General features: G+C 40.0%; 1 protein-coding gene across 7 annotated transcripts in view; it reads right to left on the reverse strand.

The window, feature by feature from the left end:
- arhgef1a (Rho guanine nucleotide exchange factor (GEF) 1a) overlaps positions 1 to 16,980 on the reverse strand; it is an 87,483-nt gene that overhangs the window by 26,294 nt on the left and 44,209 nt on the right. For 5 of the 7 annotated variants that reach the window (XM_017481350.3, XM_017481351.3, XM_017481349.3 and 2 more), the window contains 8 exons: positions 11,061 to 11,223; positions 7,758 to 7,825; positions 7,263 to 7,329; positions 4,633 to 4,762; positions 4,123 to 4,232; positions 3,755 to 3,898; positions 2,640 to 2,890; positions 2,108 to 2,233 (listed from right to left, as the gene is read on the reverse strand). In XM_017481350.3, the coding sequence (XP_017336839.1) occupies positions 2,108 to 2,233; positions 2,640 to 2,890; positions 3,755 to 3,898; positions 4,123 to 4,232; positions 4,633 to 4,762; positions 7,263 to 7,329; positions 7,758 to 7,825; positions 11,061 to 11,223 (1,059 nt within the window). Of the gene's footprint in view, positions 1 to 2,107; positions 2,234 to 2,639; positions 2,891 to 3,754; positions 3,899 to 4,122; positions 4,233 to 4,632; positions 4,763 to 7,262; positions 7,330 to 7,757; positions 7,826 to 8,086; positions 8,337 to 11,060; positions 11,224 to 16,980 lie in introns of those variants that run through there. The other 2 variants (XM_047159160.2, XM_017481354.3) reach the window with 2 other exon arrangements.

Below are 16,980 nucleotides of genomic sequence, written 5' to 3' on the forward strand. Positions count from 1 at the left end.
TGGTCAGATCAAGAACAGCCTCCAGGATGTAGATGTATCTGTGTCAAAGTCAACAATCAAGAGAAGACAACCACATGATGTAAACTATTGGTAAGCCTCAAAAACAGGAAGAGCAGATTAGTTTGCCAAAATCATCTAAAAATGATCTGAAGCTTACCACCTCATCTTTAGTGTGGACGTGTACGGCTGCCAATGGAACCGGTTCCCTTGTATTTATTGATGATGTGACTGCTGACCAAAGCAGCAGGATGAAATTTGGAAGTGTATAGGGCTATACTATCTGCTCGGATTCAGCCAATTGCTTCAAAACCTCACACTGCAGATGGGCAATGACCTGAAGCATACTTTGAAAGCATTCCAAAAAGTAGAATGTTCTGCAATGGCCAAGTCAGTCACCTGACCTGAATCCAATCGAACATGTATTTCACTTGCTGAAGCCAAAACAAGGCAAAACACCCCAAGAACAAGAAGGAACTGCAGACAGCGTCAGTAAAGGCCTGCAGAGCATCACAAGGCAATACACCGAGCGTCTGGTGATGTCTATGGATTCCAGACTTCAGACAGTCATTGAGTGCAAAGGATTTGCAACTAAGCATTAAAAATGTCCATTTAATTTGATTGTTAGTTTGTCCAATTACTTCTGGTCCTGGTTAAAAAGGGTGGGTTTAAGATTTAATACCCTTAATTTAAAACTGCAGTCTGCACTTTAAATAAAAAAAAGTACATATACATTATTTAATTTCAACTCCAATATACTGTGGTCGACAGCTAAAATCACAATAACTTTGGCAAAGTCCAAATATTTATGGACCTGCCTGTATATGTGATTTCATCTCTAGCAATACATCGAGGGATATATCTCTTTGTGTTGTTTATCCAACTCTGATGGTCCTTTGCAGGGACCGCCAGACAACCTGCATTCATCCCCTCCAAGACAGACATCTCGGCATGAGGTTGGTGATCACTGATGATTGTACAAATTCCATCATTCATCAGAGAACTATTCAGAAAAGTAAAATAAACAAGAGATTTCAATAACAAATCCATGTGTGAATGGATGGTGACCTATTGGTTGGACCAACAATGGTTGGAAAGAAGCATGATGACTAACTCAAACATGCCAGGCCTTAACAACCCTCTTTCTTGGGTTAAAGCTAATTTTTAATACAGTTCATCAAGAAATCCCACGGTCACCATTATTGCAGATGGCTGCAGGAAATTTCGGCACCCCTCTGTCATGGTACTATAATAGTAGCCTCCAGAACAAAGATGTTCCTCCGATATCTCCACTTCTTCACGGAGGTTAGCCAAATAAATGAAATAATGTCTTCCTTTAGTTTTCAAATACATGCTTTAAAAGTAAAGAAATTCCTAAAGAAAATAATCTATGTTCCATTTGGATGTATTGTACAGAAAGAATAAAGATTTGAGAAACAAATCCATATAAAGACAGACTTGGCTCTTGCCTTTAAAAGGTCATTTATAAAGTTGCTGTACCTTTGGAATGCAACTCACTTTGGCTGCTTCATGCCAACATAGCTGCTGGAAACACTCCCACTATTAATACTGCTAAATATTTCCGGGGCTGCAGTTATTTCAGCCTGGGGTTTATGCAGTTTAATGGGATTGTTGGCAACCTCCTCTTCAGCACTAAACACATTCTCTGTCACCAGTATGAGGCAGATTGTGAGTTCTGAAAAGTCAGTACAATACTAAGTTCTTGCTTAATGCCTTTGGTCTATTTCAGTCATGCTGGAAACTCATGTTACTTGCCCTCTTTAATGGTCTAATAATTTCACGTCTGTAACAAATGGCATCTAATGGCCTCTGTGCACACGTTGTTCACACCAGTGTTTTAAACAATGTACGAGTATGAAAAGACTTTCTGTCAGCATATGTATTAATGTACTGTAGCTAGATTAATACAGAATATGTATTAATGTACTGTACAATTCTTACAGAAAAATGAAAGCAATGCGAATGCATAAACACGTTTACAAGAGAAGACTACTCTTATGCTGAAAAGGTTTATACAATTAAGTTAAGAAGAAGTTCGGCCGTGACTTATTAATGAAATGGCGCTTAATCTCTTTCGTTCTGCCCTTACCCGGATGAAGTACTGCAGTCTCTTGTCTCTAGCCAGTAGCTCTTTATACAGTTTTACAGCTTTCAAGTGACCACTGCAGAATTCAGCGTAGGTCTTCTTCATCTCATCAGCACACTGACCTGAAAACTGAAACGCACATAGAAAGATACAGAGGAGCAGAGATTATTAGCATTGTTTTCTCTGAAACACATTCGATCCTCCCACACAGAGCATTTGCACAGGGCATGTCACACAATGTCTCTGGCTTACAAGAACTCATTTATCATAACTGACTACAAAATGTTACTCTTTAGTTGTTTTTAAAAAAAAAAAAACGCCACAGAACTCAAATATACCTGACATATAACAGTGGTGTTGTCTTGATTGAGAAATATAATTTCCCAAACGGAAAAGAAACTGTACTTGGTAGTGCTCTTAGAACATTAGACCATATTGTTCCCTGTTACCTTCACACTCACTCACTAAATACTCCACACACACACACACACACACACACACACACACACACACACACACACACACGTGCTGCTACCTGCTGCATAAGGAGGTCGCTGATGCGGCTGATGGTGAAGTTGTGTGTGCTGTCAGGCTGCAGGCAGTGCAGCCGGCGGTTGAGCAGCTGTGTGAGGAAGCGAGTATGTAACACAAGAAGCTTCTCCAGACAGGGGAAAAGCGCGTGAACGACGCCCGGCTCCAGCTGCACCTCGTCCAGCATGCCCCGCCGGAAAACTCCATCCATGATGCGCAGCGTGCGCACGTGATGCAGCTCTGTCTGGATCAGCTCTACATGAATGAAATAGAAACAGACGTGATTAGCATGAACCCGTCCAGCCGTTTAGAAAGGGCTTACGCTTAGACGACAGATCTTGTGCTATCCATAATTAGCTAAAATAACATTATCGCATGAATACTGTGCCCTGAGGTTATAATTTCACACTCTTCAGCACAGATGTGGGGTTTCATAGCATTTTAACATCACCATGAGGTGATGTTACTAGTAAAGTAATAATTTCACTACAAAATACACAAAAGGGAAAATGTACACAAATACAGAATCCTCTATTAATATTGGCACCCTGTGGTAAATACAGGTATATTCCTTGATCTTACCCATTGTTATGAATGACTGATGGAATTTGGCTTATGTTCTACCATATTTATACCCCTGTGAAACAGGAAGTCTTGGTTGAACAATTTCCTGTTCCTAGTCACCCAGGTGTACTAAAACAATTAAAATATAAATGGAAATATACGTCAAATATATGTTTCTCATATGAATTCATAGGGGTGCCAATAATTGTTGCACCTATATTTAACAAAGGTTTTTTTTTTTGGATAAACCTTTGTTGTGTTTTCAATTGTTTGATATCCATGAGTGCAGAGTATTTCTGTGATTTTTTTAAACAAAAGATTAAAAGGTTACACAATAAAGACAATTTTTCACAGCCTTCTTTGCTCATATTTATCAAGGGTGCCAATATTAGTAGAGGGCACTATAAAAAAAAAAAAAAAAAACAATATACAGTATTGCAAATAATATAATACAATGCCCATCTCATTAGAGCACATTTGATACACTCTCAATATATCCTCCCTCAATATATCTCTATATCACTTTTTCTCTCTCGCTCTCTCTCTCTCTCTCACCATAGATGACATCCTGCCTCTTGATGATATCTTTGCGGTGAGTCTGTAGGTAGGCGGAGTCAACCACCATGCTCCAAGAGTCCGCCTCAAAGTCCCGCCCCTCGATCTCTAGCTCCTCCAGCACTGAGGCATAGTATACCTCCCCTACAGAAAAAGAAGGAGTTGTTTTCTAATTTAATGATCAAATGTTTGGATAGGACCACAGGAAAAACCTGATATACTGTAATATGTTTATAAATGGGAATCAGGTCTGGCCCGACACATAGACAATTGTTAATAAGGTGCATTCTAAACGGGGAATGAGCTATGAAGGCCAATTTCAAGATAGCTGCATGTGTGTGTGTGTGTGCACGCGTGTGTGTGTGTACCCTCATCGTTGAGTGATTCCATAGACATGGTTCTGCTCCTGAAGTTTAGCGAGTCTGTGGATTGAGACAAGATCCTGCGCAGCCCCAAGGGAGAGTCATCACTCAGTGTCCTACACACGCCAAGTGCATGCATACAGGCACAATTGCACACACATGCACCCCACGTATGCATATACCAAACAACCCACAACAAAAAAAACAAAAAGTAAATAAACAAATGCTAACAATAACAATGATGATATATAAAGCCCCATAAAACAACAACAACAACTGAGAAAGCATACTGTAAAACAATATGTAAAATATAAAAATGTGACACACAATAACAACATATGATTCTTAATACAGTAATAATGTCAATGGAACTGGAACTTGCACTTGGATACATGTCACATTCAAAATAAAAGTGAGCGACTCGACCACGTAGGTTTGGTATTAAACAACACGAGGATGAATGTACAGCGTGGCATAAAGACTGCATTGCCAGTAGGGATGGGTTGAGTGACTCACCCGGCAATGTTATTAGTAGATACGCTTTTGGACAGCAGGAGGGAAGAGCGTCCACGGCGGGAACCCAGCAGTGACTGGCGCAGACTATCGGAGGGGTAGATGGCTGAGCTTGGACGCTCTTTCAAATGTGCTAAAGAGATAAGAAGAAATCGGTCTGATTACTCAACACGCTGCTTGGACCCCAACACCCACCATGACTAATCAAAACCATTCCCAAAACCCACTCCACTGCACACCTTCACTTATCCCCTGAACTTTATGATGTCCTCAGACACAATGCCATAGGACACTTTTTTACTACAGATCCTGTTGTTACACTTTTCTCCATCCTGCTCAATACTTCTAATCATATGCTGTGGTGACTACACAACTGCACAGTCATGTTCAACGGCTTTTCAGCCATGCTATATAACCCATCAAATATTGTTCTGTTGACTCGTCTAGTTAGCACGCAATATCTTTTGTATTTATTGTCATGTGTAATTATTATAATCGTCTCGCACTTGCACTTTACGTAGTCGTCTTTGTCAGATTGCAACACTTTGAAGGGAACTGGATTCTGAGCTTCTGTTCAATCTAACAGACTGTCTGTTAATAAAGTACGGCAGCGGCGCAAGCTTTTTGGATCGTGGTCCAGATAGCAAAGTATTTCAGCAGACCAAAGTGAAAATGACTGTAGCAGAGCATTCAGTGTATGAAAAACCTGGCTGGAGTTCAGTGCATGAACCAGAGCAGTTACTCTAACACAGAGGTTCTCAACCTTTTGTAACTAAAGCCCCCTCCAAAGCCTCCCCTATCATGTGGCACACCCCCCATATTGGAGGAGACCAGGTATAATGATTATCTATTCTATATGTATAAAAAATCTATAATCTGTTTTGATAGATAGATAGAAATAAATAGATAAGATTTTGTTTGTGCACTGTTTTTTAATTACTTTTCATAACTTTTATGACTTTTATAAAACTATATAACAAACAGGTATGGAACATGAATTATCTTTTTGATTGATAAAGAAAAGGTGATCTTGAAAATTTATCTTGTTTCTGAACACTATAACTACTTTGAACAAGAGAACTAGGCTGTAATAACATGGACTATTTTACATGTAAAACATGTTGCATTACATTCATCTTACGTTCTAAAAACATTCGCATATGAATGATGTAAATTGGAACGAAGGGCGCGTCTCCTTATCCATGACATTGTTAAATCTCCGGCTCTCAGACAGTCACTGAACAGAATAGACGCAGAGAGAGGTGTGAGTGCAGCGCGATAGCAAGACCTCGCGCTTACAGGACAGTACTGGCGACATTTGGAAAGTCTTGGAAAGGTTTGTCCAAAAGTCGCTAGATTTGTTGTTAGGCAATTTTTTTGCAACAACAAAAAAAAGTCGCTAAAGGTGTCTGAAAAGTTGGCAACACTGGTCTGCACTGACAGCTAGATAAAAGGCAGGCTAAACTCCACCTCTCCCAAGCAAAAAGAAAATACAGAGGGAGAGGGAACACTGGGTTTTTCATTTATACACATTCTATTTGAAAAGCAATAAAATACACTGAGTACCCAAATGATGCCCTGTCTGTGTTTTTTCTTGAAAACAATTTGCACACCTCTTCTTGCCTAGAATTTCCAGAAATATATTCTCTGCATATTCTCAACCTATTTCTTGAGGAATCCCCCTGAGATGTTTTTAAACAGTATTAAAGGAGCTCCCACCTACACTGGACACTCACTGGCTGCTTTTCACTATTTCACTCCAAGTCGTCCGTTAAAAAAAAAATTCTTTGTAAATAAAATGTTAGTTTTCTAATGAAAGAAATGAATATGTTGGCACATTTATATTTTTGTCTATAACACAGATTTCAAACATTTAATCATACACCTTCAGATCAAAAAGTTTTTAAGCTCATGAGAAACATTTCAGTGTCTACAAACTTTTGACCGGTAGTGTGTGTGTTCAAAATGTACAGTCTCTCTCTACCACCAATACGGATGGACAGTTTTGATGACATCATTCTGCAATTCAGCTTCTCAGCAGATTTTGTCCAGTCCAATGCTCTCTAGAATCTGAAGTGTCCCGCTTTCCAACATTATACAAATCACCTTGCTGAAGGTGCCGATGTTGAGCGAGAGAAATCATATCAGCAAGCACGAGTCGAAAAACGTGTCTCTGGATGGAAAAATCCTCCATTATCGAACCCAACGCATCATTATCGCTCGGGCTCGCGTCCATGGTACAAACTGTCAAGTACGGCTTCGCCCGGGCTGTGAGGTAAGCTAAACACTATTGGCTGTTTAAAAACGGGGAGCCATTCGATATGTCCCACTCTGACTTCCTGTTTCAGTGGACAGGAAGTGGAAGTGAAGGCACTTCACGGGGACTTTAAAACGTCACTGATATCTCATTCAGCCATGTTAGCTGCTTATTCTGAAAGAATTTTATGTAACTGGACCTAAACAAATTTGAGTTGTTGAGTAGGGAAATTGCCCTTAAGATGGAATTCCCCTCAAGGTAAAAAATATTGAGCGAGTCGACAAACATGTTAAAACAGTGTTAGAACACAATTACTTGGAACTGACTTGAAAACACACAAACATAATCTGTTTATGACAAAACTATGGGGACTCACTCTTATTCCGCAGGGTAACTGTTCCACTGTAGGACGAGCTGTTGCGCATCAGTGCCAGCTTCTGTTGCTGCAGGAAGTCATAAACGTTACATATACGTTATTAATCAGCAGACTGGAAAACCGATATCAATATTTATCAGTACACAGCATATTACAAACAGAACAGTCTACATACAAATCCACTGACGGTGTATATTAGTGCTGTAACAAAGATTACGTACAAAACTAAACAAACAAAAAAATCTTATTAACCGCTTTGGCAATAATCCTAGTAATAATCCTACTTTCATTCATGAACAGATTTCTGATGATGATATTGGACGTGACGTTGTGCTATCCAGCATTCCATGGCTTTATATGGTGTGAGAATCAAACAATAACTTCAAGCAGTTCACCTAAAATGAACTCTGATTCATCCACACATGCATAAAAAGTAATAATGCCAGGGATTGTGTATTGTACATGACAGACATTTTAGAAGGCTTCTTCTCTTACCCGCTGTTTCATTTTGGCACAGTTGGGCAGGGAGTCTCTGCAGCGGTTGTGGATGGTGACGTTGCAGGCTGCAAATCAGAGAGGAAACGTTACTTCATTCGTCTGACTTTCTCACCGTCTCTGAGCACAGAAACTGCTTCTTCAGCATCCCTACAGAATCATGGAACACTCTGTCGGTTTCCTTCTAAAGCCACTATAAGGGCACCGAGCAACAGTTCCCGTGTGCAGCATGCAGGAAGCAAATTCTCTCACAGAATAAACTGTACTGTCTCATGCTAAAACATGATAATAGAAAATAAAGCGCAGGATAAACTGTGGACATACAGTACCGAACGTTTGCCTCGCCCTTTCTTTCTCTTTCTCTTGGCCACTATCCATGGGTGAGCCGAAACCTGGGCTTCTGTTCTGCTTTTCTCTGTGTCTCCTTTCTGGACGTTTCTCGTGTAATGGCTTCTCCGGTCTGTTGTGTTTGCTCGGCCTATTGTTTGAGAGCAGTTCTACTTCCTGTTTTGAGGCTGTCTGGGCTTTCCCCGACACCCCCTTCAAACACACTTTTTTCTCCATTTACTTATGTTACGCATTAGCTCCATAGACCCCATAGCCTGTACTTGATAAGCTGATACACACGGCCCTGCTGCTGTGCACTGCTTTACAAATCTTTGTTTTCGTCATCTGAATGACATGTTTTGTTGTTGTTATAATCATGTATTTGACTTGCTATGTCATGTGAACATGGACTGGCCATTTTTGTTTGGTTTTGCAATGACTCAGTCATGACTCACTCACTAATCTATATAAACTCTGTTAAAACATTGCCTCGTCTTTTAGGAAAATGGTGCACTTATATAGCGCATTTATCCAAAGCGCTTTACACTGTGTCTCATTCACCCATTCACACATGGTAGCAGAGCTGCCATGCAAGGTGCTAACTTGCCATCGGGAGCAACTTGGGGTTCAGTGTCTTGCCCAAGGACACTTCGGCATGTGGAGTCATGCGGGCCAGGAATCAAACCACCAACCCTATGATTAGTGGACAACCCGCTCTACCAACTGAGCCACAGCCGCTCAGATCAGATCAGCTTCCCGTTCTTGACTGACAGGAGTGGCACCTGAATGTGGTGTTCTTGCTGTTGTAGCCCGTCCGCCTCGAAGTTCGACGTGTTGTCTGTTCTGAGATGCTGTTCTGCTCATCACGGTTGTAAAGAGTGGTTATCTGACTTACCGCAGCCTGTCTAGCCAGGATGAATTTAGTTTTTCGCACCACTTTGTGTAACCATTCTGTGAGACTGTTTTGTGTGAAAATCCCAGGAGGTCAGTAGTTTCTGAAATACTCTTTCTGTAACCAGCTGGTCTGGCACCAACACCCATATCTCAGTCAAAGTCAGTGAGATCACATTTTTCCCCCAATTCTGATTTTTAATGTGAACAATAACTGAAGCTCGTGGTCTGTATGATTTTATGCATTGCGTGCTGCCACTTGATTGGCTGTCAGACAATTAGCAGGTGTAAAGGTGTTTCTATTAACAAAATGTCATCTTATTTCAGAATAAGGTTAGGTCATACAGTAATTCAGTGAAATAAAAGCGAGCTTATTGGGTCTCTTATATCAATCTTGCAGTAAAGCTGTATAAATGTAAACATTTTCATAGGCCAAACCAAACAAAAAATTCCCAACAGATTCGCAAAAGTAAAATTAACTAATGGTGATGTTCTTCTTATTTCACTCATACGCCATTGATCATTTATAACTGGCTGGCATTTCTCACCATATAAACGCCAGTCGCCTGTAAATTCATCAAAATCAAGGGTGTTTACAGCACAGCTGATTTACGTTTAGTGACGTAAACTCACAGCTAAACTCACAGAGCTGAAAATGACAACATGACTAAATGGTAAAAAACTGCCTCCTTGCTATTGCTTTTAAAAAGTTATATCAATAACTAATAATCCTAGGGTCCAAATCAAGCTACCCATTCCCTTCCTGTTCATTTGTAATCTACCATATTATGGATTAAGTTTTTTTTTACATCAACATTTTTTCCTACAGTGTGTATTTGAGTGATAGTTATGAAGGTGTAGTCTGTATTTAACAAAAGTCTTATCAATGATGAGCTTATAGTGTCTGGTTGATCTAAAAAGCAGTCATGGGATGAAGAAGTTGAGAACAATGGCGAAATAAAGACCAGGGGTGAACTGAGTGACACCAAAACAGGAAAGGGCGTGTGTGCAAATTCAACTGAAGCTGAAACAAGCTCGGTTTTTTTAGCACAGCTGTTTCATTTTCAGTATATGGCTCCAAATGGCTCCTGCTTTCTGAATCGCACTCTGTGTGTAAATGTGCTATGTTCAGAGCAGTGGGGATCAACGTCGATATGAAAATGTGTGTGTGTGTGGGGGGGTATTTTTACCCATTTCCAAGGAAAGAATGTGTCGGGGTGTGTATGTATGTTGGTTTTAGGGTTTGGACCAGAAAGAAATTGATGTTATGTGTTAATCATGTGTGTGTGTATGTGTGTGTGTGTGTGTGTGTGTGGGAGTACTGGGCACATTATCTCTGTATCTCTCTGTGCCAGATAAACCTGCACTATGACTCCAGCTAGCACAGGAATGTGAAAAGTGTGTGTTAGTTTTCAAATCCTGCTATCATGCACACCTACACGATTCAAGCAGTGCTCCCAGGCTAGGTAATCACTGTGAGACATTTTCCATCGTGTTTAAGAGTGTCTGAGGACCGAAAAGGGACAAAATATCCTCGGAATTTTATCACCTGGTCCTCACAAAAAAACAGTGTTTTCTTAGCTAACTAAATATGTCTGCGATATGTTCGTGTTTTTCCGATGTTCAGCTGTCCGGTTTTGGTAAGCCTGTGTTCACTGTAGCTTCAGATTCCTGTTGTAGCCCATCCACCTCAAGGGTCAGCGTGTTGCGCGCTGTGTTCTGCTTTTATTCTTAGCACGGTTCTGACCTCTCTTACTGGCAAGAATGAGGTTTCCGCTCACAGAATTGCCGCTCAATGGATGCTTTTTGTTTTTCGGTGTACACTCGGTTGTGTGTGATAGTCCAAGGAGATTTTCTGAAATATTCAAACCAGTCCAACTGGCACCAACAACCAACAGCCATGCCCCGTTCAGAGCCACTGAAATGACCCTTTCCCCCAGTCTGATGTTTGATGTGAACATTACCTGAAGCTCTTGACCTGTATTACATGTCATGTCTTTGTCAATGCCTGCTTTCCTAAACATTTCAGAGACCTTGAAGTTGTATGTAAATGTCTGTATATGTGCGTGTATTTGGAAGACTCACTAGGGCAGCTGAGGGCCTCCTTGGCGGTGATGCTCTTGTTGCAGGCGGAGCAGAGAGTGGTGCCGCTCACGGTGAGGGAGGTAAAGAGGTGGCCGTTTGTGTAGCGCGCCTCCCTCTCTCGCGCCTCTCGTTCTCTCTCCCGCATCCGCTCTTTTTCCTTATTCTGAAAAGAAAAAGAGAGAAGTCATTACAGCTGATGAAAAGAACTAAACTAGTAAATGGCTCAACAAATTATATTCAGGACAAATCAGAAGCCTATGCACTTGGATAAGCAGATTTAGTGCCGGGGCTAGTCGTTCTTTATTCATGGTTGCCCAGGGGACAAGTGGGTTTAACAGAAAGGGAGAAATAATTAGTCTGTATAAAACAAACGTTTTCACTTGGTATGTAGCTATGTGTTAATGTAATACGCTTCACAGTGGCGTGACATGTAGGTGCTGTAATTATAGTGCTACTTGTTTCAGAATACCACTACACACATCGGCCCAGGCGCAATTTGGTTGACGGCAGAACCAGTTTTAATAGATAGATTAATTGTCATTCAGCAATTACAGACGATCTTTCAGAATCCGAATCACACAGGTATGCGGAAATACTGACAAAAACCAGGCAAAATAAAGTTTGCCACAAAGGTGTCACGTACTTTGTTGCCAAAAGTATTTGGACACCTGACCATCACACCCATACGTGGTTCTTCCCCAAACTGGTGCCACAAAGTTGGAAGCACACAAGTGTCTAGGATGCATTTCCATGCTGTAACGTTACAATTTCCCTTCGCTGGAACTAAGAGGCCCAAACCTGTTCCAGCAGGACAATGTCCCTGTGCACAACGCAGGCTCCATGAAGCCATGGTCTGCCAGGATTGTAGTGGAAGAACTCAAGTGTCCTGCACAGAGCCCTGATCCTCAACCCCACTGAACACCTTTGGAATGAACTGGAAAACCGACTGCATCCCAGACCCGCCTTTGGCCTGACCTCAGTAATGATCCAAAATCCAGTGGAAAGCCTTCCCAGAAGAGTGGAGATTTTTATAACAGCTAAGGAGTATTTAATCTGGAATGGGATGTTCAACAAGCACATGTGGATATGATGGTCAGGTGTCCACAAACCTTCGGCAATATTGTGTAACTGTCCTGCTAGCACAACACATGATCACATCACACACAAATATAGATCAAGATATATAAGAGAAAATAAAGACTCAAATAATAGGACCATGTGCAACGTGAGAACAGAAGCAAAATATCGGATATCAGGCCAATGACTTGCTGAATTTTTTTCATGGTAACAAACATGATGTGCTACATTTGAAATTTTGTTAGAAGCATATTCTTTTTTTCACTTACTCTGTATTAATGCACTTAACTAAGTGACTATATGTTATTACATTATATTACCAATGTTAGCCTAGTCAGTTATTTTCCTGGGCTGCCAAAACATCTGACTGGGCAGCACACTGGTCTTTCCACTTGTCTAGCTTGGGTCTAGCTAATACATTTATGGTTTGTGCACCCATGATACTGTAAAGCACTGTAATACCATGAAAAATACCATTATCCTGCATAGAGGTTAAGAATAAACAATGTTCTTTTATAAACATTTCAGCACCTGAAAATGAAAACACTGCCATCATTATACTACTTAAAAACAGGTTTGATCATTTTGTAAGTAAAAGTATATAGTTCGGAATGAACTATCAGATATTTGTACTTTTAAGATCCCCCCCACACACTCATAAATTCAAACACTTTCATGAAGAAAGTGATATCACTGAGCTCTCTGTTTATTGTGTGAGTGCTGTGAATCTGCCCTCTTACTCAACAAAGTATAACATCAGTTTATGAATAAGCAACCATTTTATCAGGTTCTACAATACTACAAGAAGTGGATTTCACTTGTAGGGAAAACAAAAATGTGTTGAATCATCTTAATATGGCGGAATGTCAAGGACGCTTAACCTGTATTAAATTACAAAATGAACCTGCTTCTAGTTTCGGTATATTAAATAAATTATTCGACACCTGGGTCTGGTTTGCTATGGGGAAAAAAAGCTTTCAAAGCTGCATCATTTAAAGTTACATGTATGTATAAAACATGCATTATGTTATATACATAATGTATGTTATATACATTTTTAGGCAGTTTTCTGTTCACTTAATTAATCAGTCCCTCCGTTTGGGCCAAGACGCGTCATGTGAAGACATCACAAAGACCTCTTCGATTCACGTGCGTCGAACATGAATACAGCTAAAAGTATTTTAGTATTATCACTGTAAAAGATCGTGCAAAATTATTTCGTCCAATTCAAATAGTATTCTGGAAAAAAAAGCACAAAACAGATCCACGAACTGCATCGCAAATGTTGAAAAGCTGCAGCAAAATCAAGCATTTTCACAAAAAACTCAGCAAAATCGTGTATGGACTGATTAAACACAGTATTTCCTGTTGCATGACATTCTGAAGGAAGAAAATAAAATCCACTGATGGGATAACCTGGTCATTCAGTACATTCAGGTACTCAGCTGACTTCATTTCATTGCCGCATAATGTTGTTGAGCCGAGAGCTGACCAGTTGAAGCGACCCCAGATCATAACACTTCCTCCAGAGGCTTGTACAGTAGGCACTATACATGATGGGTGCATCACTTCATGCGTTTCCCTTCTTACCTTGACGCACCTATCGCTTTGGAATAGGGTAAATCTGGACTGATCAGACCACATGACCTTTTTCCATTGCTCCACAGTCCAATCTTTATGCGCCCTAGCAGTCTGAAGTCCCCTCACTAACAAGAGGCTTTCTTGTGGCTGCACAGCTGTTTAAGCCCAATCCTGTAACTTCTTGTCTCATTGTGTGTGTGGAAATGCTCTTACATTCACTATCTACTGTCTACTATTTTTTATGATGTGAGTTCACCAAACATTTTTGATCATGATCGTTAATTTTTTTCCAACCACATTTCTTCTGCTAAATTGACAGCTCACTACTCTCCTTCCAGGTTTTAATAATGCGTTGGATAGGTCTTAACCCAATTCCAGGGATTTCAGCAATCTCCTTAGTTGTTTTCGTTGCTTGATGCAGGCCGATTTACCCCTTCTGAAACAGTAACATCTTTTCTATGACCACGGGATACATCTTCCGCCATGGTTGTTCAAGAAACGAGAAGCTACACACTGCATTAGTTAGGGTTAAAAGAACTGTAGCCATCTGAAACTTATTCATCACTGCAACAACGATCCAATCATAGGCTCTTAAATATTTGCTTATTTTAAATCCAAACGGCCTTTTTTTGGCCAGGGAATGTACATCAGTTTTGAACTGTAGAATTAAAGCATACTTCTGTGTTCAGTCCCCGTTAAACACTGTGTTTTTATGGTTGAATTCAGCTAAATAATTCACTTAAATGTATCTGATTGGCGGAACAAGCTGCAACAGAGGATCTGCTACAGAAGATGTAATGGTTCATGTTTTAAAAAAAAAAAAAAAGCTAGGAGTAGCTGAAATGCAACCTGGTATCTTTGCTAGTCATTTTCGAGTACTCGGTTAGATCCACTGATAAACTATGTTGGGTTTTTTTCCGGATCATGGTCCACCATGGTCCTTTCTGCATTCTCCATTATTTCTAATGGAGCTAGTTACAGCACAGCGGACTGATGTGTTGATGATGCCAACATCTGTACGTACAGCTGATTTAAATAGACAAAACAATGACAACTGCAGGTTACATTCCCCACCGCCTATACTGTTACTCATGAATGAATGAAAATGGCTTCCAAAAATAGCTTAAAACGGATAAAGCAGTGAAAATCAAATAAAATACCACTTCTGCAGTAATACCATGTTTAAGTTCTTTAAAGTGGAAAATTGCATTGGAGGTTTTTCCTGTCAGAAAAGTTTTGAAGTTGAACCAAAATCCTGTTGACAAACCATAATAATAGAAAGTTTTTAAAGAATAAAGATTTTTTTTTTTGGGGGGGGGGGGGGGGGGGGGGGCGCAATTCAATGCAGTAGACAGCATTTGATGTAAGTGACATTTTAATCCTCTTGTTCTCAGAACATCTGGTGTTTACAAGCCCATTAAAAAAATGACTCTCTGACTTCCTCTTTTATCTGCTTACAGCAATAAACAACAATCAGTACTGTATAAAATACTGTAAATTGAAAAGAGTAATATTGTAGATTTGGTAAAAGTATATGTATGTGCAACGTACATGAACGTTTCTAGAGAAACATGACGTTTTACTCAAAAAAGTGCTTTAAATGGACTTCTTGATTAGAGCCACTGGTTACATTACCCATCTCTCAAAACGTGAAAATACTGATGACTTTTGTCTGAAATGTACAGTTTTATATTTCTCTAGAAAGTCAATTACTCCAATTGCTTCCTGAATTCTTCTTCTTCTATTATGTAAATACTGTCTTCATCTCTAGTTTAAAGTATTCCAAGTTTTTTCTTTCAAAAATACTCAATATATCATTCCATTCTTAGCAGTTATTTAACTTTGAGTAAAACGAATGGACCGTTTTAATCCAAACATGATAGAAAGGTGACGTTGTACAATACGACTACTTCATCCTTACTAGAATACATAAATGATGTCACACCTCGACCACAATTTCTTACTTCATTCCTCATGACCATACTGCTAATTACACAGCAGATAAGAGCTTCTTAGAAATTGAGGTTGCATTGCATCCTAAGTGTAGCATCAAAATTTCTCCTCAACTGAACATAAGCATAAAGTACAGGCAAAAATAATACTCCTGGAGAAATACTGTATATACTGTAGATTCTTCATTTGCAAAATGTGAAAGCCTGACTCTCTCCAGCTTGACACCCTCCAGCAGAGCAAATACACAGCTTTAAAGCATGACCTTCACTTTTCTGCTCAAGTGTGTGAAAGACTTCTTTTGTGTGCGCACTTCTGCATTTCGAGGCTATTATTCCAGAAATGCTGCTATGAAAACCGTCACAAATACAGAATAATTCATCTGTACAACAATCCTGACAAACAGCTACTCCTCTGTAAATTAATTAATTCATCTTCAGTATTTATTTATTTTGTCAGGGTGAATTTGGCGCAAATCCCAGGAACGCTGAGCATAAGGTGGGAATTCTCCCTGAACGCTAACGTCTCCGAACGTTTCAGGATGTGTAGCTATGTACTCGTTTTAATGCTGCATTTGACTTACCTTGGAAGTAGGAACTCGGCGCTCGGAATTACATCAATTTCGAACGCTGTGTGTTTGAGGTACAACGTGGGGAAAAGACATGGACGCCGCCATGTTCATATTTTGTTAACAACTGTTATGAGTGATTGTGTATTTTCCTCCTCAAAACAGCAAACTGTATAGCCAGTGTTGTAGATTTAACAAAGCCAATATGTCTGTATTTTGATTGAGCTAAAGCTTATACTTGTATACACAGTATAACTCATTTGAAGGTGTTACTTTGTTCATGCAGTGTAGCCATGTTGATCTGACGTCACTTGCTGAACACGGAGTTGAGGAGACCAATCCCAAGTTCCTGAGCCCTGGAATTCTGAGTTGTGGGGATGTTTTATTCCCGGTTTTATTACTGGTCAGAAATGACAAGTTACAACCTTCAGTCAGATGCAGCGTAAGAGCTGATTTGAAAACAGTGTGTTAAGATTGTCTAACTGTCCGATGGGCAGAGTTCCTGACGTGAGGTGCGACAGTTCTGATCTGACTGTTCTTATTCGTGCCACATGACAACTTATCAGACATGTATCCCATCTATAACCAGATACGAAAGTGGTTCGGGTCTGATGTGAAAAAATTGGACGTTTGTGTCCTCTGACAAAAATCAGATCTGTGTCACATTAAAGCAGAAAATCGAATCAGTGTCACTTGGGTGTATTCTTAGACCCTGACCTATTTGTACTAGCATGAGGAGACATG

Source organism: Ictalurus punctatus, chromosome 12, assembly GCF_001660625.3.
Source record: "Ictalurus punctatus breed USDA103 chromosome 12, Coco_2.0, whole genome shotgun sequence".
NCBI classification, from domain to species: Eukaryota; Metazoa; Chordata; class Actinopteri; order Siluriformes; family Ictaluridae; genus Ictalurus; species Ictalurus punctatus.